The sequence below is a fragment of the Cibotium barometz genome, chromosome 36, assembly GCF_041138505.1.
Source record: "Cibotium barometz isolate CiBa-2024 chromosome 36, ASM4113850v1, whole genome shotgun sequence".
In the NCBI taxonomy this organism is placed as follows: Eukaryota; Viridiplantae; Streptophyta; class Polypodiopsida; order Cyatheales; family Cibotiaceae; genus Cibotium; species Cibotium barometz.
Genome location: NC_141081.1, coordinates 21,858,139 through 21,881,478, shown reverse-complemented (window position 1 = coordinate 21,881,478; position 23,340 = coordinate 21,858,139). Strand labels below are relative to the sequence as shown.

Below are 23,340 nucleotides of genomic sequence, written 5' to 3'. Positions count from 1 at the left end.
CGTCTTTTCTGTTTGAAATATCTTAAAACAAAGTTTGCTTTCGTTTTCGTCTTTTCTGTTTGAAACCCGCTGGAGTAAGTGACGTGCCACGTCGATACATGATATTCTGTATCCGAAGATACCCTGCAAAAAATAATTCACAAAAATGCACGAGTCACAAAAATCTCAATAAGAGAATCGTGTAAGTATCCAAAATTTTAAAACGCCTGCAACAAAAATAACATATCGTAACGTAAATGACATTAAATTGGACACAACATAAAAGATTTTGTTCTCTCACACAGACGGGCGCTTGCAGGTTCCGCGCGCGAGAGAGAGAGAGAGACAGAGGACGACAGAGCGAGAGAGAGAGAGAGAGGACGACAGAGAGGACGACAGAGAGAAAGAGAGAGAGAGGACGACAGAGAGAGAGAAAAAGAGAGAGACAGAGGACGACAGAGAGAGAGAAAGAGAGAGAGAGGACGACAGCATGGGAGTGCGATTCGGTGGTGACTGCACTCTTGTTGCGCAGAAAGCCGCTGCCATTCTGTCGGAAGAGCGCGTATGGAGCCCTGCGCTGGAGTCCACCCTCACCTCCCTCTTCCACGATCATCCCCTCACGCCTGCCCTGCTAAGCCTCGTCATCCTCCACCCTCGGACGTCGTCGGCCATGGCCTGGAGCCTCTTTAGATGGGCTCCCAAACAGCCCCGCTTCGCCCATAACACCCACACTTTCACCGCGCTCGGCAGATCCCTCGGACGCCCAGCTCACCTCTACACCTTATGGTCCGTCCTCCATTCCATGAAAGACGCCCGCATCCCACCCATGCCCCCCTTTTTTGCCGCCCTGATCGGCTCCCTCGGCCGGGCGAACTTACCTCACGAGGCCAAACGAGTCTTCCGCTCCATGCGGGACTTCCACTGCCCGCCCAACATCCATGTCTTCAACGCCCTCCTCTTCGCCCTCCTCAACCCCAAGGGTAAAGTCTTCACCCAAGATCTTGCTTCAGAGAGAGCCACAGAAGCTCTTGCCTTCTTTGAACAAATGGCCAACATGGACTGCCAGCCCAACACAGTCACTTACAATGTGCTGATCGGCTGGTTGGCTCAGCATGACCGGGCGGAAATAGCTTTTCCGTTGCTCGAGCACATGAGCGCTAAGGGCTGCCCTCCAGACACAGTGACTTACAACAGCTTAATAGATGGCTTGCTCAAGACAGGCAAAGGCAACATGGCCCTTCACATCTTCTCTCTGATGGCAGAGAAAGGATGCAGCCCAAACACAGTCACTTACAACAGCTTAATCAATGGCTTGTTCAAGAAAGGCAAAGGCAACATGGTCCTTCACATCTTCTGTCTGATGGCAGAGAAAGGGTGCAGTCCAAACACAGTGACCTGCAATTTAGTGATGCATTCGTTTGTCAAGGAGGGAAAGATGGATAAAGCTGCAGAATTGTTTGACAAAATGGAAGGTATGGGCTGCCCTCCAGACACAGTGACTTACAACAGCGTAATAGATGGCTTGCTCAAGACAGGCAAAGGCAACATGGCCCTTCACATTTTCTCTCTGATGGCAGAGAAAGGGTGCAGCCCAAACACGGTGACTTACACCAGTTTAATAGATGGCTTGCTCAAGACAGGCGAAGGCAACAGGGCCCTTCACATCTTCTCTCTGATGGCAGAAAAAGGGTGCAGTCCAAACACAGTGACCTGCAATTCAGTGATGCATTGGTTGGTCAAGGAGGGAAAGATAGAGGAAGCTACAGAATTGTTTGACAAAATGGAAGGTATGGGCTGCCCTCCAGACACAGTGACTTACAACAGCTTAATCAATGGCTTGCTCAAGACAGGCAAATGCAACAGGACCCTTCACGTCTTCTCTCTGATGGCAGAGAAAGGGTGCAGTCCAAACACAGTGACCTGCAATTTAGTGATGCATTCGTTTGTCAAGGAGGGAAAGATGGATAAAGCTGCAGAATTGTTTGACAAAATGGAAGGTATGGGCTGCCCTCCAGACACAGTGACTTACAACAGCGTAATAGATGGCTTGCTCAAGACAGGCAAAGGCAACATGGCCCTTCACATTTTCTCTCTGATGGCAGAGAAAGGGTGCAGCCCAAACACGGTGACTTACACCAGTTTAATAGATGGCTTGCTCAAGACAGGCAAAGGCAACAGGGCCCTTCACATCTTCTCTCTGATGGCAGAAAAAGGGTGCAGTCCAAACACAGTGACCTGCAATTCAGTGATGCATTGGTTGGTCAAGGAGGGAAAGATAGAGGAAGCTACAGAATTGTTTGACAAAATGGAAGGTATGGGCTGCCCTCCAGACACAGTGACTTACAACAGCTTAATAGATGGCTTGCTCAAGACAGGCAAATGCAACAGGACCCTTCACGTCTTCTCTCTGATGGCAGAGAAAGGGTGCAGTCCAAACACAGTGATCTGCAATTCAGTGATGCATTGGTTGGTCAAGGAGGGAAAGATGGATAAAGCTACAGAATTGTTTGACAAAATGGAAGGTATGGGCTGCCCTCCAGACACAGTGACTTACAGCAGCGTAATAGATGGCTTGCTCAAGACAGGCAAAGGCAACATGGCCCTTCACATTTTCTCTCTGATGGCAGAGAAAGGATGCAGCCCAAACACGGTGACTTACACCAGTTTAATAGATGGCTTGCTCAAGATAGGCAAAGGCAACATGGCCCTTCACATTTTCTCTCTGATGGCAGAGAAAGGGTGCAGGCCAGACACAGTGACCTGCAATTCAGTGATGCATTGGTTGGTCAAGGAGCGAAAGATAGAGGAAGCTACAGAATTGTTTGACAAAATGGAAGGTATGGGCTGCCCTCCAAACACAGTGACTTACAACAGCTTAATAGATGGCTTGCTGAAGACAGGCAAAGGCAACAGGCCCTTCACATTTTCTCTCTGATGGCAGAGAAAGGATGCAGCCCAGACACGGTGACTTACACCAGTTTAATAGATGGCTTGCTCAAGACAGGCAAAGGCAACAGGGCCCTTCACATCTTCTCTCTGATGGCAGAAAAAGGGTGCAGTCCAAACACAGTGACCTGCAATTCAGTGATGCATTGGTTGGTCAAGGAGGGAAAGATAGAGGAAGCTACAGAATTGTTTGACAAAATGGAAGGTATGGGCTGCCCTCCAAACACAGTGACTTACAACAGCTTAATAGATGGCTTGCTGAAGACAGGCAAAGGCAACATGGCCCTTCACATTTTCTCTCTGATGGCAGAGAAAGGATGCAGCCCAAACACGGTGACTTACACAAGTTTAATAGATGGCTTGCTCAAGACAGGCAAAGGCAACATGGCCCTCCACATTTTCTCTCTGATGGCAGAGAAAGGGTGCAGCGCAAACACAGTGACCTGCAATGCCCTGTCTCATTGGTTCGTCAAGGAGGGAAAGATAGAGGAAGCTATGGAATTGTTGGACAAAATGGAAGGTATGGGCTGCCCTCCAAACACAGTGACTTACAACAGCTTAATACATGGCTTGCTCAAGACAGGCAAAGGCAACATGGCCCTTCACATTTTCTCTCTGATGGCAGAGAAAGGATGCAGCCCAGACACAGTGACTTACACCAGTTTAATAGATGGCTTGCTCAAGACAGGCAAAGTCAACATGGCCCTTCACATTTTCTCTCTGATGGCAGAGAAAGGGTGCAGCGCAAACACAGTGACCTGCAATGCCCTGTCTCATTGGTTCGTCAAGGAGGGAAAGATAGAGGAAGCTATGGAATTGTTGGACAAAATGGAAGGTATGGGCTGCCCTCCAAACACAGTGACTTACACCAGCTTAATAGATGGCCTGCTCAAGAGAGGCAAAGGCAACATGGCCCGTCACATTTATTCTCTGATAGCAGAGAAAGGATGCAACCCAGACCCTTCACATCCTTCCTCAGATGGCAGATAAATGAGGCAACATGGCCCTTCACATCCTTCCTCAGATGGCAGATAAAGGATGCAACTCAGACACTGACTTGTAATGCCCTGTTGCATTGGATGAAAGATGGATGAAGCTGCCGAACTGTTGGATACAATCGAAGGTATGCGCTGCCCTCCAGACAGAATGACTCCACAAGCGTAATCATAGTTGCATTCTGTACTCATACGGATTTGTACAATCCGTCTAGTACATACCACCGTATGTTTTGTACGTGGTATAGAAAAATTGAATTTCACTTTGGGTAAGAAAGTCCCTCATGTTCTAGAAACCCTTCAGTTGCGTATGTTGTCAATTCCCTCCAATTTTTCAAAATTTTCCCATTTCTCCCGATTTTTTTCTCATTTTCCTCAAATTCTATAAACATTTTCAGTTTCCCCAATTTTCTCCAATTTTCTCCAAGTCCCTTGAATTTCTCCTAGATCTTCCAATATTCCCATATTTCTCCAAATCTCTATCCTAATTTCTCCCGATTTCTTTTTTCAAAATTTCTTTCATTTCTCCTATTTCTCCAAATTATGTAGAGTCGTCAAGATCGCTAATTTCTCTCAATTCCCCTAATTTCCTTCAGTTTCTTCCCATTTCTCCCAATTCTTCCGTGTTTCTCAATTTTCCTCAAGTCTCCTAATTTCCCCCAATTCTCATAATCTCCCTTGATTTCCCCAAGCCAGTGCAATTCCCCTAAAGTTTTCATTATTTTTTCAATTCTTCCAAGTCTCCCAAATTTCTCTAAAATTTCCAAATTAAATGTAGTTTTTATTTTTCCCTTTTTAGATTTTCCATTTTTTTACTATAAATATTTAAAAAGAAAAAATTGAACGTACTTAAAGTACTTATCCTGATGAGTATTTTGCATACTGGTTCCGTGCATGTACCATACCGCACCGTACCTAAAATACTCAACCACCTTGAGCTTAATAGATGGCTTGCTCAATGCATGTAAAGGCAACATGGTCCTTCAAATTTTTTCTCAGATGATAGAGAAAGGATGCAGGCCAGACACTGTAACTTGCTATGATGCTTTGGTTTGCCAAGTAAAGGAAGATAGACTATGCCACGGAATGATGGACAAAATCGAAGGTATGGGGTGCCAGTCCAACAAAGTGACATACAACAGGCTAATAGATGGCCTGCTTAAGGTAGGGAGAGGTGATATGGGCATTTTCATATTTTTCCAAGTGATGGATAAAGACTGCAGCCCAAACACATTGACTTGCACTGTACTAATGCATCCATTTGCCAAGCAGGGGAAGATAGGTGAAGCTATTGAGCTACTAGACAATATGGAAAACACTGGGTGTGATCCTGATAGGTGTACATGGTACTTACACAAGCCTTATCCATGAAATGCTCAGATAGGAAGAGGAAATGGTTGTTTCCATTTTAGCCCGGATTACAAAGCAAGGATGCAGCCAAACACAGACTACAGTGCCTTATGCTACATCGATGCATTGGTTTGCCAAGGAGGGAAAGATAGTCGAGGCCATGGAATTGTTGGGAACATAATGGAAGGTATGGGGTGTCGGCTCAACACGGTGACGTACAACAGCCTAATAGATAGCCTGCTCAAGGTAGCGAGAGTTGTGATGGGAATTTCCATTTTTGTCCAGATGATGGAGAAATGCATTGGTTTGTCAAGGTGGGGAAGAGAGATGAAGCTATTGAGCTGCTGGACAATATGGAAAACATTGGGTGCCACTGACACTTACACCAGCCTTAAATATGGAATACTCAAGGTCGAAAGAGGCAAAATCGTTGTTTCCATTTTAGCCCAGATGACAGAGAAAGGATGTAGGCGAGACACAGCGACTTGCAACACGCTGATGCACAATAGATGTAGCCATGGAACTTCTGGACAGTATGCATAAAAGGGGTTGCCTCCGTACAGTGACAACAGCCTATTTGATGACCTGTTCAAAGCAGGTAAAGGCAGCATGATTTCTTCCATTCCGAGTCAGATGACAGAGAGAGGATGCAGTCTAGACACATTGACTTGCACTACATTGATGGCCTGGCTCACTAAGGAGGGAAAATTTGAAGAAGCTTCCCAACTGCTAGACTGCATGATGAGGCTACTGATCAACTCATGCATGGTATTAATCATCTGACTCAACAGATGGAAAATTTGAATCTGAACCTGTTGCAAGGAGGCAGGAATGCCCCTAGGGTAGCAGACAGAGATGGTTTGAGACGTAGGGAAAGAGAAGGACCCAACTTGAATGTTCCGTGTTGCAACTGTATGGAGAGGGGTCACAGTTCTCCTCACTACCCTTACCCCAGGAGGATGAGAGGTTATATCTATCCTGTGCTACTCAGAAGAGAAGACATGCGAGATGTCAGGGGAGGGGAGGAGATGCCAAATCAGCAGGAGCATGGTTAGTTAGTACGAAAGGTATGATACGGTACGGTACGATAAAATACGGTACTAATTGGTACCTTAAAATTTTTTGAGGTACGGTACGATATTAGTACGTTTTTTTTTATAAAATACTTCCTAAACTTAAAAATTGTAGACAAGAAGTTACAAAATAGTAGAACCATGAACATAATGTCATCATGCCATTAGAGTACAAAATTGCTACAAAAGGATAGGCCAAAAACCCATGGCATGGGCGACCGCCAACATGCGTACATACATGATACTACATGCTACAATACATCATCAATGGGCTAGAAGGAGATAGATGCCCAATGCCTAGAGAGCTATAACATATCAAAAGTCTACATCATCACCAACATCTGCATGATCATCAACATGATCACTACTAGAGTGTCCATCAAGAGAGTTCTCTGAAGAGGACTCTTCGAAGGTGGACGAGACACTCTGGGAATCATTCTCGCTAAGTAGGTTGCCATCATCATCAAACAAGGGCTCTCTAGGCAGTGCGGTATCATCATGAGGGGGCAATGGAATATCATCATGAAGGTGGGGATTGGAGCTCAAGGATCCCCGCCTCACATATGTGCGAAGGCCATCCTTTGCCGATGTCGAAGGCGGAGGCCTATGAACTCCAACTGCTTGGTCCCGTCTATGCTGACTCCCGGTGCTGCGAGTATCTGCTGCCACAAGCTCACTATAGAGCTCCATGAAGATTGCCTCCTCCTCCTCATCAGGTTGTTGATTGACACTTGCAAAGTTTTCACTCGTCAACGTGAAAGTGTCAACATTGACCTACACATTAAGGCACAAAAGTTAGAGTCTGTACAAGTGTACACAAAACTTAAAAGTTATGAGTCATGACAAGTTAGAGTCTAGACTTGTCACTTACCTGCTTGGGACTACCCATACTAAGAATGCCCTGCATCATGCGCAAGTTAGTGCGGCTGTAGACCAACCGCTCCAACTGTCGTGTGCTCAGTCGATTGCGTATCTTCGTGTGTATGAGAGAATAGGAACTCCAGTTCCTCTCACATGCACCCGTAGAACAATCCTGGGCTAGGACCCTTAAGGCTATGGGTTGGAGATGCTCTAGTCCATACCCAAAATTGTCCCACCAAAAAAGGGACTTCACTAGTGACTCCCTCCTCCAGCAAGTGGGAGACGAAAAGGAGGTTTGACCTCTCTGATCAACATAGCAGCCCAACTCCTCTAGAAAGGCATTGTGCTCATCAACTGGCACAGCTCGAAGCATATATGCATCCCGATCTTGTTGAAGCTCCCTATCAGTGCAAACTACTGGAGACTTGTAGGCTGGATGTACCAATGCTGCAAACCCGTGGATTGGTTTGTGTATCCACCTCCATCTCTTCTGTGCAATCTCCATGATTTGTGCTCGCTCGTCAGATGTAATGTCTGTGCAAGCCTCCAAAGTGGACAAGAAGGCCCATGGTGGACCCCTCGCAATCTGTCATCTGCAAGAGCCTATAGAATGGAGTCATAGCAATGACAATTGCTCGGACTCTAGTCCAAAATCTCTCCTCTAGGCAAAAGCGTTGCATGGCTTTGGCCTCTTCAGTGACGTGCTCATCCCATTCGTTCCACATGGTGGAAACAACTGTCTGGTGAAGGGCGGGCCTCACATCGTATAGACGCTCCAAAACCAGCCACATGTAGGCAAAGCGGGTGGCCGATGGCTTCTTCAAGTCAAGCCTGCTATGCTCACGAAACATAGCAAGCACCTTCACCTTTAGCATGAAGAAGTTGACAATAGATGTAGCTCAATGGTGGGGAATTCCTCTTCAAGCAAGCGGCCCATGCGTCGACAATTTGATGCATTGTCGGTGATGACTTGCACCACGTTTTGAGCCCCAACCTACATGGTAGATAAATCATATGAGTTGAGGGCTTTGCACAAATGACAAAATCAGCCACACTTAAGTAAAATAATGCTTACCTCTATGATCGCTTGCCTAATATGGCGGTAGATGAAACTCCCGGTAGTCTTTCTCCCCCTTCTCCCGGTGTCAACCGCACGCAAGAAGTATGTGCCAAGCGGGCAAGACACAAGGATGTTGATAATGCCACGCTTCCTTTGATCACTCCATCCATCTGTGAGAATAGAACATCCATACTTCGTCCATGCGGCTCGAATCGGGTCAAGGGCTCGATCAATTCTCTCCTTCTCTTCATCAATCTTCCTCGTGCGCATAGCCGTGTAAGAGACCCCCGTCCACCCCTCACATGGGCCCACATTCGCAATCGCCGTCACCATCTTCTTCCGTGTGAGCAATCTCTATCCCCGCAAGGCGTTGCCGCTCCTTAAGGAATGCAACCGAACCTCTCACACTACCCGTGACTTGGTGGAGAGAGGGTTGCACCTCTTCACGCTCCATCACCCTTTGCCTTTGCCTTTTGCCCGGTGTGGAGGCGGACCGTGCATCCGTGGAAGTGGCAGTGGAGGATACACCAATGAAAGAGCCGGTGGCCGCTTCATCATGTGCCGATGGTGGTGCTGGTGGTGGTGCCGGTGCGTGTGTTGATGATGCTCCTCTACTTGAAAATGAGCCGCCGCTCATCTTCCACGAAATGTCGTCGGCAATGCTTTGCGGAATCTCCTTGCATGGGGCAACTTGTCCCCCAATCTTTGAAAGGTGCTGGAGAAGCCTTGTTGTTCCACTGGTGTATGACTTGCCGCAATATCGGCATGTCCAATGATGGGAGTTGGACTTCTTGGTGTCCTTCTCCACATTGAGGCAATGCAAATCAAAAGCCTCATGCTTCTCCCGAGGCATGATGGATAAGAGAAGGGCTAAAGCGTGGAGTAGAGGAGAGAGCGTAGAGAAGATGAAGTATGGGAAGAGCTTGGAGGAAGAGAACTTGGAGTAGAGGCTCAAGTGGGATGGAAGGAGCTTGGAGGAGGGTGGAGGAGGGTGGAGGAGAGGCTTGGAGTAGAGGCTTGGTCCTTGAGGCTTGGAGTAGATGGAGGGTGGTGGAGGAGAGGCTTGGAGTAGATGGAGGAGAGGCTTGGTCCTTGAGGCTTTTATAGAAGGACTCAGGAGAGATGAAAGGAAAACAACCAAAAAAACGGGCAGAAAATGGTTACTTCCAACGGGCAGAAACGGCTACTTCCAACGGGCAGAAACAGGCAAATTTCGTACCTGATCCTACGGATCCGTACGGTACCGTGCGGTACGATTCGTACGTACGGCCATATCCGTACGACGTACGGAACTAAGCATGAGCAGGAGCTAGGAGAGAGGCAGCCAGGGAATAGGATGGATGAGGTTCATTGCTTTAACTTTGGAGTAAGGGGACATGTGGCACTTCAATGTCTGCAGCCTAGGAGAGCACTACCCCAAGGTCAGATTGGTAATGTAAGTATGCTGGAAGCAGCCACAGAAGAGGAAAGTGAAATTATTGGTCTGAGAAGTGGGAAGATAAGCTTGGATACTTGTGTGACAGGGTCTTCAGATGGATCAGATAATGAAATTATTGGTCTGAGAAGTGGGAAGATAAGCTTGGATACTTGTGTGACAGGGTCTTCAGATGGATCGGATAATGAAACAGATTTGGACCAAAGTTTGTTAGAAGCAGAAGTGGGAGACCCATGCACTGATGCTCATGAAGTCTTGGGGATGACTGTTGGTATGCTTACAAAGGAAGCAGACATGGTTTTGAAGGATGCTGGCCATATGTTTTCAGGAAGGGGTTTGGAGGAGAATGATATTGTGAAGCAGGCACCTGAATGTGTACTAGAAGTGTCAAGGAATTCAATGCATGTTGTGGATGATGAATGTGATCAAGCTGAGCTGGAAGATGCTTCTCCATGCTTTGTTGATAGTTTCTTAAATGATATTGATATTACTTGCTTTGATGTGGATGGCGAGAATGTTGTTGCAGTTGCTAAGCCTTTGGAGATGGGTGATGAAGATATCCAGTCAAATGGCTATGGTGATGTAATAGAAAACTGTGACTTGTATGACGCAGAGAGCTTGAAAAAAAAAACTATGATAGGTTTTTTTGTCCCAAGATATGATGCCCAAAATATGCGCCCATCCACACCATAGACACAAGAATAAATTGTGGAGTGTGGATGAAACCTTAGGAACAAGGGGCTGTTGTGTGGCCACCTTCTATTATAGAACTAGCCGTTGTCAGCACCGGCCAAAAGAAGAAAGAGCTTTTGCATGCACAGTAGAGGAAGAGAGATTGCTGAGAGGTGCATTGGAGAACCTGGGAGAAGTGGGAGCCAGGAGAGTCCAGCTGGTAGATTTGTGAGAAGGCTTTGTGGAAGCTTACTGTTGTGCTTTGTTGTTTTGTTAGTTTGGATTGGAGGTCGTTGTGACGATGGTGTTTTGTCTAGGAAGAAGACGCAAGAATGGGTGTGAGAAAGCTTGGATTTGTATAGAGCAGAGGGTGCAGGGGTGACAGAGGATCTTGTATGAGGTTGGATGAGAGAAGAGAGGGCGAAGGAGCTAGGAGAGTCTTGCTGGGGGATTTGTGAGAAGGCTCTATGGAAGCTTACTGTTGTGCTTTGCTGTTTTGTTAGTTTGGATTGGAGGTCGTTGTGACGACGGTGTTTTGTCCGGGAAGAAGATGCAGGAATGGGTGTGAGAAAGCTTGGATTTGTCTAGAGCAGAGGGTGCAGGGGTGACAGAGGATCTTGTAGGAGGTTGAATGAGAGAAGAGAGGGTGAAGGAGCCAGGAGAGTCTTGTTGGGGAATTTGTGAGAAGGCTTTGTGGAAGCTTACTGTTGTGCTTTGCTGTTTTGTTAGTTTGGATTGGAGGTTGTTGTGACGACGGTGTTTTGTCTGGGAAGAAGACGCAGGAATGGGTGTGAGAGCTTGGATTTGTCCAGAGCAGAGGGTGCAAGGGTGACAGAGGATCTTGTAGGAGGTTGGTGCCCTAGGATCTCTGAAGTTGCAGCTCACGGTCTGCAAAGTGTGCGCTGTGGTTGTAGAGCCCTTTGTTGCTGGTTCTTATGGAAATTGAAGGAAAAGATTTGAAGAGTTTTGCTGAGATTTTACCGTGGTGGATTTCCCTTGTTCTTGATGTTTTCTCTCTCTTTTGTTTAATCCTCATGTCTTAGGGTTGTTGAGACAAGCTCATTAATCGTCTATATGCAAGTGGCTCCTTATGTGTTTGGATGGATGAATTGATTATGCTCTACTTTTTGCTGTTTGGTTTGAGATACTGAGGAAAATTCAATTGTGAGTGAAGAGCTGAATTGTGTTGAATCAGAGTTGTGTCACATAGCTTTGTTTTGGAGTCAGCAGGGTCTGACAATGTTAGAAGTTGATCAGCAAGGAGTCAACTGAGGGCATACAAGGGTAGAAATGACCTCTTTGGGTTGAAGGGGAAAGTTTTGGGTTTTGGTCTGACTGTCAGAATTTCAGTCAGTAGGAGTCAGATCTAAGTCAGTTGAGGAAGATAGGTCAGAATCCAATCAGTCGATAGTCAGTAGGGGAGAGCTGATAGGTTCTATGGGATTATAAAGTAAGTATTTGAAGTTTGCTGGTATTGGAGGAACTTTGAGGAAGCTTGGCGGACGTAATTATGACTGGGGTCAGTTTCAGCTGTCCGATTCAATATTCAGTCAGAAGTAGATCAATTTGTGTCAGCTGGGAGTGTTTGTGGTCAGCTAAGGTCAGCTGAAGACTTGGGAGTGAAGACCAAGGCCATTGGAGGTCAGGACGGACCTGGGAGGACGACTGGAAGAGTCAGCTGCATCAGTTTTGAAGAGTTTGGAGTGTGCTCAAGTATTCGCTTGTGTCAGTTGAAGATCAAGGGACATCAACTGAGTAGACTGGTGCTTTGATTTGGTGTTTGTGTTGGTGGTTGTTCCCTCCTTATGGTGGTGAGTTCGGACAGGCTATAGAGGCGAGCCTCCGCGACACATCAGCGGCATCCTTCAAATGCATACGAACCATTCGAAGCTTTGACTTTTTGGAGTAATCGTCTCCTTCAAAATCGGCATCAAACTGTTTGACAAAAGATAGAGCTTATTGGGTGTCCCGCTTTCCATGAAAAGCATCAAACATGATGCTGTTCTCTCTTGGCTTGAAGTCCATCTTGCTGGTTGATGTAGGCTCCTTTGCCTTTCTTACCTTTACCTGTCCCCAAGAAGCTACATCTGAGAATGTACGCCTAGGGAAAGCCTTCTTGTTTCCTCCATGAGAAATGGAACAGGTAGCTCTAGATCCTTCTGTGATGGTGACTCCCTTGTCACGAAGATAAGCTTTAGCAGCTTCAAGTCCTTCGGCTTCAGTGGCTCAAACCTTGATGAAATCTTCAAACATCCGAGCCCTTCTATGGTCTTGTTCCTTCTTGTCTCTCCAAGCAAGGAATTCTTTGTCTTGAAGAAACAGTCTAAACTGCTGAAAATCTCGGTACTCTGCCGATGTCATGGCCACGGTCTCATTAGAAATAGATCGACAGCCTTGGTTTCCATCTTGAAGTCCTTAATCGGTCTCATTAGAAGTATATGAGAGATGTGTGTAGATGACAAGGTTTATGGTTGTAAGCTTGTTGCCCAAACCTGAGGTAGAAGAAGCCCACAAGATTCCAAACACGGGAGTATGAACCGAGTCCAATACTTGTGGTCTCACAGTGATCCAGTCAGCAACCGCCGTAAGGTATAGCGTAGAATGACTCGTATGGCCGACTTAAATAGATGTGGATCAGGTGGCGGCTGGGGGTAGCAGCCAGCAAATATCGGTAGTTAGCTCTTGTTCAACGGGCTGCCGCTAGGTATATCCTCTGGCGGCCAGGTGTAGACAGCGGCGGCCAGGTGTATTAGTAGGCTCTGGCGGCTCTGTCCGGACAGCAGCTCTAGATGGCAGAAGTGCTGGCAGCACAGAGCGGCCAAGAGTAGTTGTTGGTGGCCAGGTGGAGTTGGTGGCGGCATGGTACAAAGGGTGGCGACGGCGCAAGTCGGGTAGCACACAGGCCAGAAAACGGAACTTTCCAAAAGTTCAAGAGGCACAGCAAAGCTAGAGAAAGCACCAGCAGCAAGTGGCGCACATATGGTGACAGCTAGGCGCACACATGTAAAGAGCGGGCAGTACATACGACAGCGCTTTCAGACAAGCGCTGGGGGCAGTATTGATGACGTCGGCCAGCAGGCGGTTCCAGTCAGTGGCGGTTGGCTGCAGTTGGTTAGGAAGGCGAAGAGGTGCAGGCGTTCAGCAAAATGGCGGCGCACAACAGCTTGGTGGCACACACAGGTACATTGTTGGTTAGCGCACGAGTGGATGGAGGCTGGCTGATGAATCCCGCATTCTTGTTGATGATGATGATGTTTTGAAGATGGCAATGTTGAATACCAAGACTTGATGATGAAGTTGTTGATGAGCCCCACGACGTTCAGGCCCTGCTTTTAGCAAAAAGCGATGCTTTTGCTTTGCTTTTCCCTCCTACTTTGCTTTTCGTCTTTTAGTTTATGCTTTTCCTTATAGTTTTTTTGTTCATCTCAGTCTTCTCTTGTGTCACATGCGGCTCTGGGAGCCTTCTTTCAGCCCTACACACCATCCGAGAACATGCTAATGCAAAACGCATGCAGAAGAGAGAGAGAGATAGCTGAGTATTCAGTATATCATAAAGTACAAAAAGGTACAACAATCTTGCAGCCCTTGGCTCCCTCCAATGAAAAGCTGTAAACCCTAGTCTAGGCCTAATCTATGATCCAGCCCATTGCTGGCCTGAATGAATCAAATTGTTGAGCAAAACTGCCTTTTATAGGCTGGACATGACACCATAAACTGGCTGAAAGCTCGTCGGCCAGCCACTTGGCCGACTTTTGCTGCAGCCAACTGGCCAACAGCCCCTCCATGTCCATCATTAGTCAAATCCCTGCCAAAACTAGCAATTCATTCTCCTAATCTCTGGTTCTGATGTGTCTTTATCTGGTTGCTCTCCTCAGCATTAGCTCTGAGCTCAGCTAGTGTATGTCTTGCACATGACATCCCCCTTTGCTAAACTTGATGATGGGATTCCAATCTGTTTTCTTGGATGACTGTCATCATCCCAACCTATTCACTGAACACCTGACCCGATCTCAAAATCCACTCTAACTCTGATGAAGATCTATGCATTTGTTCCTTTCAGTCCCCAGTCCGTTCCTGCCCTGTCCCTGAACAATGCCTCTAGTCTTCTTTCTTGAGAAATGAGTCTAGCACTCTCACTCCGCCCCTTGGAGGATCAACCTCCCTTGGAACCGTTACCTGAAAGCCTTTCTTGGTGAACCCCAAGTGGCACCCGACTCACAGGATTGCCATCTCCTTGGGCTTTGTGGAACACCACCAACCAACCTCTTGGGAGTTCTTCCTTGTCTTGTGTTCCTTGCCTTGGGCCTCGTACCTATGCACTTTCATGTATCTTGGACCTGTGTACCTTCATCTGGGACTGAATCAATGTTTAGCCTTGTTGAGCAATGGGCCTGATGTTGAGACAAAGTTGCTTGATTCCCACACCACCACAAGATCAAGACACATGCGATGGTTTCATCCATGCGCGATGCAGTCACCAGACATGGGCAGGAACAATATCTCAGAACTAGCTTGAAGCTTTGATACCAATGTCACATGCGGAAGCTGTGGGAGCCTTCATTCAGCCCTAAACACTATCTGGGAACATGCTGATGCAAAACGCATGCAGAAGAGAGGGAAGAGAGAGAGATAGCTGAGTATTCAGTACATCATAAAGTACAAAAAGGTACAACAATCTTGTAGCCCTTGGTTGCCTCCAATGAAAAGGTGTAAACCTTAGTCTAGGCCTAATCTATGATCCAGCCCATTGCTAGCCTGAGCAAAATTGCCTTTTATAGACTAGACATGACACCCTAAACTGGTCAACTACTGGTCGGCGAGGCACTTGAACAAACATCATAATTTTGCTGTAGAGACCTTAACCTGAATTTACTGGCCAACAGCCCCACCATGTCCATCATTAGTCAAATCCTTGTCAGAACTAGCTATTTATGCTCCTAATCTCTAGTTCTGATCTGTCTTTATCTGCTTGCTCTCCTCAGCATTAGCTCTGAGCTCAGCCAGTGCATGTCTTGCACATGACATCCCCCTTTGCTAAACTTGATGATGGGATTCCAATCTATTTTGTTGGATGATTGTCATCATCCCATTCTCTATTCTCGGAGTCCCTCAGTCATTGTTCCTGTCAAACCAGCCTGGACATTTCCTAGTCTGAAAGGGGTCTGGTGGACTCCAGGATGTTTAAATATTTGGAAAGTACAAGCTTTGGGAACGGGGGATTATCCTAGAATACAAAGGATCACACTCCTAAAATTTAGGAGAGTTGCTATTTTTGGCCCGACTCCGATGGAAATTCTGTTCGCGTCATTACATCTGGAATTGAGCAGATACCAAAAGTTGGCAAAGTGCCTATGACAGAATGTCTACCAGTTGGGATATTTTTAGAGGTAAAGATTATGGAAGGACCCATCTCTTAGATTGGGACATGTGGCAAGAAAGTGGACCAAAGTGAGACAAGTGGCCTGACACTTGTTAGAAAAAGGGATCAAAGTGAGACAAGTGGCCTCACACTTGTCACTTCAGCTATTGTGTGGCTCTCCACTTGTCATCGTAACCTTCTCTTGCCATTTTAGCTCATGGGAGGCCCAAATCTATAAATTGGAGCCCTCTCTCTTCAATGGAGGCTCTCTTGCTGCACACTAGCCTCTACCACCGTTGAAGGCTTCCCTAATGATGGCTACTCTCTTTCTCTCTCTCTTGAAGGCTGCCCATGAAGAATACCGGCTGTTGGGGACTGTTTTGGAGGCTTCCATCGCGAAGAAATACTGAAGGCAAGGGTATTCAATCATTTATTATGATTTCTAGCCATTTTACTTGTTGTACCAGCATTGATACTTGCTGTACCTACTGTACCAGCCATCGTACCTATTGTACCAGCCACTGTACTTGCTGTACTAGCCACTGTTCTGGCTGTACCAACCATTGTACCTGCTGTACCGACTGAATGGAGAGTGGTACTTGTCAGAATATGCAGCGGAAATGATAACCAAACTTGGGTAGACAAGAGCAAGTAGACTACAGAAAATAGACAGCACAAAAAACACAGAGAGATAGGTGTGTAAACTCTTCTCTATACACAAGATCCCGTAAATGACTGAATTAGGAAGTGGTGGGGGCATGGGGCCTATTTATATGCCCCATGTGAGCAGTCGACCAGCACTGGTGGCCCTCCATGACTGCATGAGCAGTCGGCCCAGCAATAAATGAAGCCCACGACTGCATACATCCAGTCGGCCAGCAGTAAAGTACTCACGACTGATGTTTGGGCAGTCGGCCAGCCACACATCTGCTGATGGGACAGTCGGCCAGCCACTAGGTGCTCCTGCCAACCTCTGGCATCCCTCCACACCACTGAAAAATGGGAAAAAATACGGGGAGCAAGGAAAAATGATAAAACACCTCATAAGGGCGGGCACACTCACAACAAAGGCCATGGTGTATAAAAGTAGACAGGAGATGACTTCTAACACCCCCTCTCAGCTCCTGGCTGTGAAACCAACCCAAGGGAGCTAGAGTGCCGCCTGAGCGTAGCCTGAGGTAGAGACTTCGTGAAGAGGTCCGCCGCATTGTCCTCCGTCGAACAATAAAGTAGCAAGATGTCACCAGCCAAGATCTTCTCACGTACAAAGTGATACTGTATCTCTATATGCTTGGTCCAGGCATGGAAGACCGGGTTCCGAGCAATAGCTATACAACTCTGGTTATCGCACTGGATGACGGTGGGCTTCTTCTGTGGAAACCCAATCTTGCCTAGCAGCTTCCGCAGCCAGACAACCTCACAAGCAGCACCACAAGCAGCCCGGTACTCTGCCTCTGTCGAAGAAAGGGCAATAGTTGGCTGCCTCTTGCTGCTCCAAGAAACTGCTCCTGAGCCGAGGGTGAAATCGTATCCTGAAGTAGATCTCCTTGTGTCTGGATCTCCTCCCCAATCCGAGTCACTCCAACCTTGGAGCTTGACTCCATCCCCTCCTGTGTAAAAGAGTCCCAGATCCTTCATACTCATCCTTCGTACTCTGTAGATACCGCAAGATCCGCAATCCTGCGTCCCAATGAGACTTCAATGGCATCTGCATAAAAGAGCTCAATAGCCCCATGGAGAAGCTCAAGTCCAATCTGGTGCTCAGCAACCAGATCAATGAACCAACCAACTTCCGGTACTGTGAGGCATCAACTGGCTCACAAGGATCAGTAATGGTTAACTTTGTGTTCGGGTCCATCGGCAAAGTAATAGGCTTGCAGTTCTCCATCCCAAAGGCCTCAAGCAACTCATGAACATACCGCTGCTGAGAGACGAAAAACCCCCTCTCGGTCTGCCAGATCTCCAATCCCAAAAAGAAGTGGAGTAAGCCTAAGTCGGTCATCTCAAACTCCTTTGACAAGGCAGCCTTCGTCACTCTAATGTGCTCCATTAGGGAAAAAGGGAGCTCATTTTGGGGCCTTTTACGGTTTGGAAAAATAAGCTCTCAACCAATGAACAGAGGGCCAACGTAACGTTGGAAATTCACAAAAATAAAAGAAAATAGATAAAAGAAACAATATTTTATGTAGGTACAAGCGTGCTACATTAATGTGGAGATTGGTTTTTTATTCTCACAAGATCTTTGGACATGAAGATAGAATCTAGTCTGACATTTTCTCTGACAAGGGCCTTCCCGCTTCCACCTCCCTTTGAACTTTGAATTGTTGTGCTGCCTTTCCTTCGAAAGGTCTACCATTCTACACCACTACCTCATTGTGCAGTAACCTCTTCTTTTCCAAAACTGCTCCCTTGATCCAGTTTGGCTTAGAGTAAGATGTTTCTTGTCAACTATCTGTCTGCCTACTTTCTCTTTCTTGAAACTTCACTTTGTTATCTTGTTTACATTACTTTGCTGTGGTTACAGATTCACAAGGTATCCATGGTGAATAAAAACTATGGTCGTTCTTGTGGAAGACGCTCTGTGGATGATAATGCTATGAAGGCAGAATTATACCACACATCCTTACCCCGTCGACCTGCTTCTTCTATTTCTTCGGTAGAGAATTCAAGTACAGTCAAAACGGAAGGAACTTGGGAAAGGTTTACTGTTTCGAAAGGAGCATGGGTGCTCATGCAACCTAGTAAAAGAAAGAGACCCCAGACAAAAAATATTTTCTTGGCATCATGGAAGGGAAGAGTACGAGATTTTAAAATCACCAGAGGAAAGATATCGGTGAAAGAAGTTTTGATTCAGCATGTGTACATGCATAAAGAACTTGTCTTGCGAGACTATCCAAATGATCTTCCGCAACACAGGCCTAATTGTATATTTTTCTATTGTGGTTTTGTTTTTTATGAGGTGCATGGATTTTTAAGACAAAGCTTTCTTTCTTTGCTTATTGATATTCTTGTGTTATTTTATTTCAGATTTATACCCTTCATCGTATGAGACATGGCAAAACATCGATTGTATTCTGGGATTTATAGATGTTTTGCATGGATCGATAGGAGAACAACAATACGAAGGTCGATGTGCAACAGAGCTAGCTCAATCCGGTATATTTTTTACTGATCATTTTTATCAGTTGCTGGACAATGTAAACACACATGGTGTGTTAAGAAAACAAGACCTTCCAGCATGGAATTCAGTGGATTGGCCTCTCCCACATTTTAGTGTTACAGAGGCATATAGAGCCAAGCTTTTCAAAGAAGTACAGAAAGCTCTTAGGCCCAATATTGCCACAAGGATAATAAAAATTTCTTTGTGCATGCCTCTCACAGTTTTTGTAGACTTGTTTAATACCTTTCCAGTGAAGGTTTCAAAAACAATGTTCACAGTTAAAGCAACAAGTCTGGCATGCATGCCACAATTTTTGGATAAAGGTTGGGATAAGAAGACATGTAGTTCAGTGTTTTGTGAGGTTGTCCAACCTTCTATGCAACTGAAGTACATGGTTGCATCACAAAATTTCATTTTTTCTTTTTATTATAAGCGCAGTCGAATGCTAGGTACAAAACTAGTCCCTATGGATCAAGATGAAGATTCTTTTGGTGCAGAAAATAAACTTCTTGATATTGATGTTGTTGAGAATGGTGATGTGCTAGTCAATATCACATTAAGACAATGCTGCTCCCTAGCTCAATTGCGCAATGACATTCTATTTGAGACAGAAGGTTCTATTTCAAAGGACTTTTTATTTATCTACAACAATAAGAAGGTATACCATGTGACTTATCCTAGTCTCATTAAGCACTGCTATTAGTTTACTTTACCCTATTGTTTCATATTGCTTTTTTGCAGGTGCTCAAAAGAAGAGAGAGATCAATAAAATGCAAAGACATTGAAAATTTTAAAATTGAGATAACACAGACTCCATAAACAAAGGTATTATATTCAGAAATGTAAAATTCTGTACAGAAGTGTTTAATTACATATGTAGAACATATTCTTGACAACAATTTTCTATTTATCTACAGGTTGATCTAGAGGCTGCTCTACATGGTCCAAGCTCACCGTATCATCTTTATTTGGAGAATCTACTTTCTGTTGCTCCATCTTGTCGTGTACAGTCTCTTGGTGCTGCTCCATTGTCTCCTCTACTACCCTTGGAGCATCTGTTTGCTGTTGCTCCATCATTTCCTCAATAACATCAGCAGCAATAGGTCCTTGTTCTTGTGGCTTCTCCTCATCAGCACTAGGTCTTTGTTCTTGTGGCACCACATCTGCATCATCTGTGTCATCAAGGTGTATGACACCTTCTCGGACTTTAGAGCTCTCACCTAACTCGACAGTAGCTGGTACAATAGGTTTGGGGAAGGCATACTTCAAAAACTTCCAAATTATATCAGCTCTGAAACTATACACATAGCTCGAGTTGAAGCTATCTTCTCTCATCTGCAATGAGATATGATGATTTAGAACACTTTGTACCAATATCAAATTTTTTGAAGCTAAATGAAAATTATTTTTTCTTACAAGCTCTGGCTGTCCTATCTCAAAATAGCTTGAAAGTATATATTTGGCACTAATCAGCACTCTCCAGCCACAGCTACTTGAATCATCTTGTTGTGGTGTCTGGATAGTTGGAAAGATATGATAGAAACTGTTAATGTCTGAACAAAATAAAATTATTCAATAAGTTCAAAGGCATAGCATGAAATAGACATCAGTAGAGGGAGCAACTTTCTACCTCTAAATCTATTGGCTCTATTGAATCCAAAAGATTGACATTAGGAGGACACTGATCCAATGCATCTAGAAGTCTTCTAATACAACTGCAATACATATAATTCAGTTAGTGTGCATTAAATCCAAATAATGAAGTTTAAAGTTAAAAATAGCACACAAACCACTTACAATTTAACCTCTCTGTGTGTGTTTCTAAGAGAGTTGAATAAAAAGCATTGCTTTTGCTGGATGTCAATAGAAGCAAAGCTCCAGTGGTCACTGCATAAGGAAAAAAGCATTAAGAAATCAAAGGCTACAAGAGTACTCAATCTTGAAGGAAAATCCCAAAAGAAGCAGCCACACACATACTTGTTATGGTATGGAAGTAGCAAAATATCAACATGATCAAAATCACAGTGTCTGAACCAATTGGAAATATCCATGGGAGTTTCCTTTGGATCTCTCAACTTGAAGGAAATTGCAGGATCAATAATATAAACTGTATGCTGTACAGCATGGTTCAGCCAGCTTCTCATCATGCTACATTGGACAAAACAATAATTAAGGTAAGGTGTAAGGGAGGAGGTACAATAAGGATTGTTTTGCAAACAAATGTAAAATAAAAGACACTTACTAGAGCATTGCAAGAATGATAGTATCTGAGCAATACTCATTCTTATGAGCCAATGCTGCCAAGCATGCTCTTGTCAAGTCAAAATTATTCTCTGAAAAATCATCTTCAATATGGACAACTATGTTAGGGCCCAGCTCCTGCAACCTTCTCTGTATCTGTAGCTCCATCTGTACAGTCTCCACATTTATAGCAGACTTGGATTCCTCTATTTGCTGCTTCAGTGACTCCTCATAAGCAGCTTTCCCTCTGGTGCTCATTGAGTGGGTCACTTCAACAACCTTCACCTTGTCTGCCTTCAATTTCCTTGTAGGTGGAATTAATAATATGTCTCTCATTTTAATATCCTGCCATTCCACAGGATGGACCAGCTTGTCATACCTCCACCTCACTCTGGACAATGTGTTGAAGTCCTTGGCCATCAGAGTTACCCTCTGAGCATGGGCTGCTACAAGCATTGCATCTTCAAAGTACTTCTCCAGGTAATCCTCTGCCATTTCCTGTAAGGAAAGAATGGCAGTCCTGTTCCACCTGAAACCAAGGTGCCAGCTATCACAAATTTCTCTCACTAGCCTCTGGAAAGGTGCCTTGGGGATTGCAAAGCCTATAGCTTTTTGCTGTTTCCTGATCTCCTTTAGCACACCAGCAGAATGCTTTAACCTCTTGGACTTTTGCTGTAGCATGCTCATTGGCTTTCCCTTCCTGCCATGTGCAACTCTTCCTTTTGTAGGCACACTAGATTCCTTGACATCAGCCCCAGCTGCTGCTGCTGCAAGCCCTGGCCCCTTGCCAGACCTCCTTGCAGTTGCCTTGGTTCTTGCCATCACTCTGAAAAGGTCCATATAAAACAATAGTAAAAGATTAGAAACATGGAGAACATAGAATGATTAAAGAAGGTGATGACAACTTGGATGAAGCAAAATTAAACAATTTGCAACAAAAGGCGATTATGAACATTTGAAATTTGTAACAGCTCAAAATCGCGTTTTTCTGCAAATGCTTGAAACAACATGCTTTTGCATTCATATGATGAATTCTCTATCTTTCCAACTATAAACAATATGTATTGTGTCTATAGAAGAACTATGCAGGCTTGAAATGGGTGGATGAAGAAGCATTTTAAAATTTGCAACAAAATGCGATTTGAACTATTTTGAGATTTCTAAAATACCCTCCTCGCGTTTTGCTGCAAATTCTAGAGACAACATACTTCAGCATGCATTTAGTCATTTCAGTGTGTATGCAGCTTGGTGCAACATGGATTGAGCCTATGGACATCAAGAAGTGATCAAACTCTCATTCAACAGGGCCAAATAAAAAGTCTTCCTACTTCTACATGCAGTGGAGAAAATCTAAAAAATGCATATAATATTTATCATAATATGTAACCTACATCACATCAATCAATTCCTTACCCTAATATACTATTAAACAAGAAGAAGAGGAAAAAGATTTTCTTACTAACCTGGAAGCTATTTGCAAGTGTTCTGTGCTGATGATGAGTATCCTGTGCTGGGTATGAACCTCTGCTGCTGGTCTGGATGCTGATGGTGTGGAGTAGGGAGGTAGAGATGGAAGAGAACTGAGTTAGGAGAGTAGATTATTACAAAATACAAATAATGGAGTTATTAATACCACACGTGTGAGATATAGTCGTTTTTTAACACGTGTGGCTCCCACCAAATCTTTTGGGATTTTAAATTTGTGGGTCACTTTTTGCCTTGGAAATTGTGCCAATCATGATTTCATAATTAGATCCATTAAAACTTTTCCCTCCCCGTATTCCATCCCTGCCAGCACCCTCCCATCATCCTCTTCTCTCCCACTTTGACCACTTTCTACCCAACACACTCCATCCACTCTGCAACCTGTCTGAAGACTACTACCATTACCAGATCTCCAGGTTACCAGTGCTACAGCTCAGTTTTGGAAGAGAGCAGGACAATCTCCAGGGCTATTCCATCAGTATGGAAGAGGAAAAGAAAGGTCAGAGATCTATACCATTTCCAATGTTTTCTGACATATATTTCTTCCATCTGTAGAATTCTTAAATCTCAGTGCCTAGAAATCTGGCAGATCACCCTAGGATTTGATTAGAGATGGATATGAGTAGGATTTAGAATTTTGCAACAAAATGCGATTAGACAGGTTTATGTTTTCCAAATGCTCCAAATCGCGTTTTGCTGCAAATTCTGATATTTGTTCTAGTTT

At 44.9% G+C, this 23,340-nt stretch overlaps 1 protein-coding gene and 1 pseudogene across 1 annotated transcript; both read left to right on the top strand.

Annotated features, from left to right (window-relative positions):
• The first annotated feature begins 294 nt into the window (after window positions 1-294).
• On the top strand, window positions 295-4,216 carry LOC147617621 (uncharacterized; annotated as a pseudogene).
• Window positions 3,913-10,591, top strand: LOC147617620 (uncharacterized). The gene is made up of 3 exons (XM_086775913.1): window positions 3,913-4,048; window positions 4,867-6,320; window positions 9,578-10,591. Exons 2-3 carry the CDS (start codon window positions 6,032-6,034, stop codon window positions 10,390-10,392), a joined length of 1,104 nt encoding a protein of 367 aa, XP_086632039.1. The 5' UTR covers window positions 3,913-4,048; window positions 4,867-6,031; the 3' UTR covers window positions 10,393-10,591.
• Window positions 10,592-23,340: the final 12,749 nt, after the last annotated feature.

Excerpts from the sequence above, each read along its gene's own strand:
- LOC147617620 (XM_086775913.1), top strand. The coding sequence starts at position 6,032 with ATGCATGGTATTAATCATCTGACTCAACAGATGGAAAATTTGAATCTG. Across the intron at positions 6,321-9,577 it reads GCCAAATCAGCAGGAGCATG|GAGAGAGGCAGCCAGGGAAT; the intron begins GTTAGTTAGTAC and ends AGCAGGAGCTAG.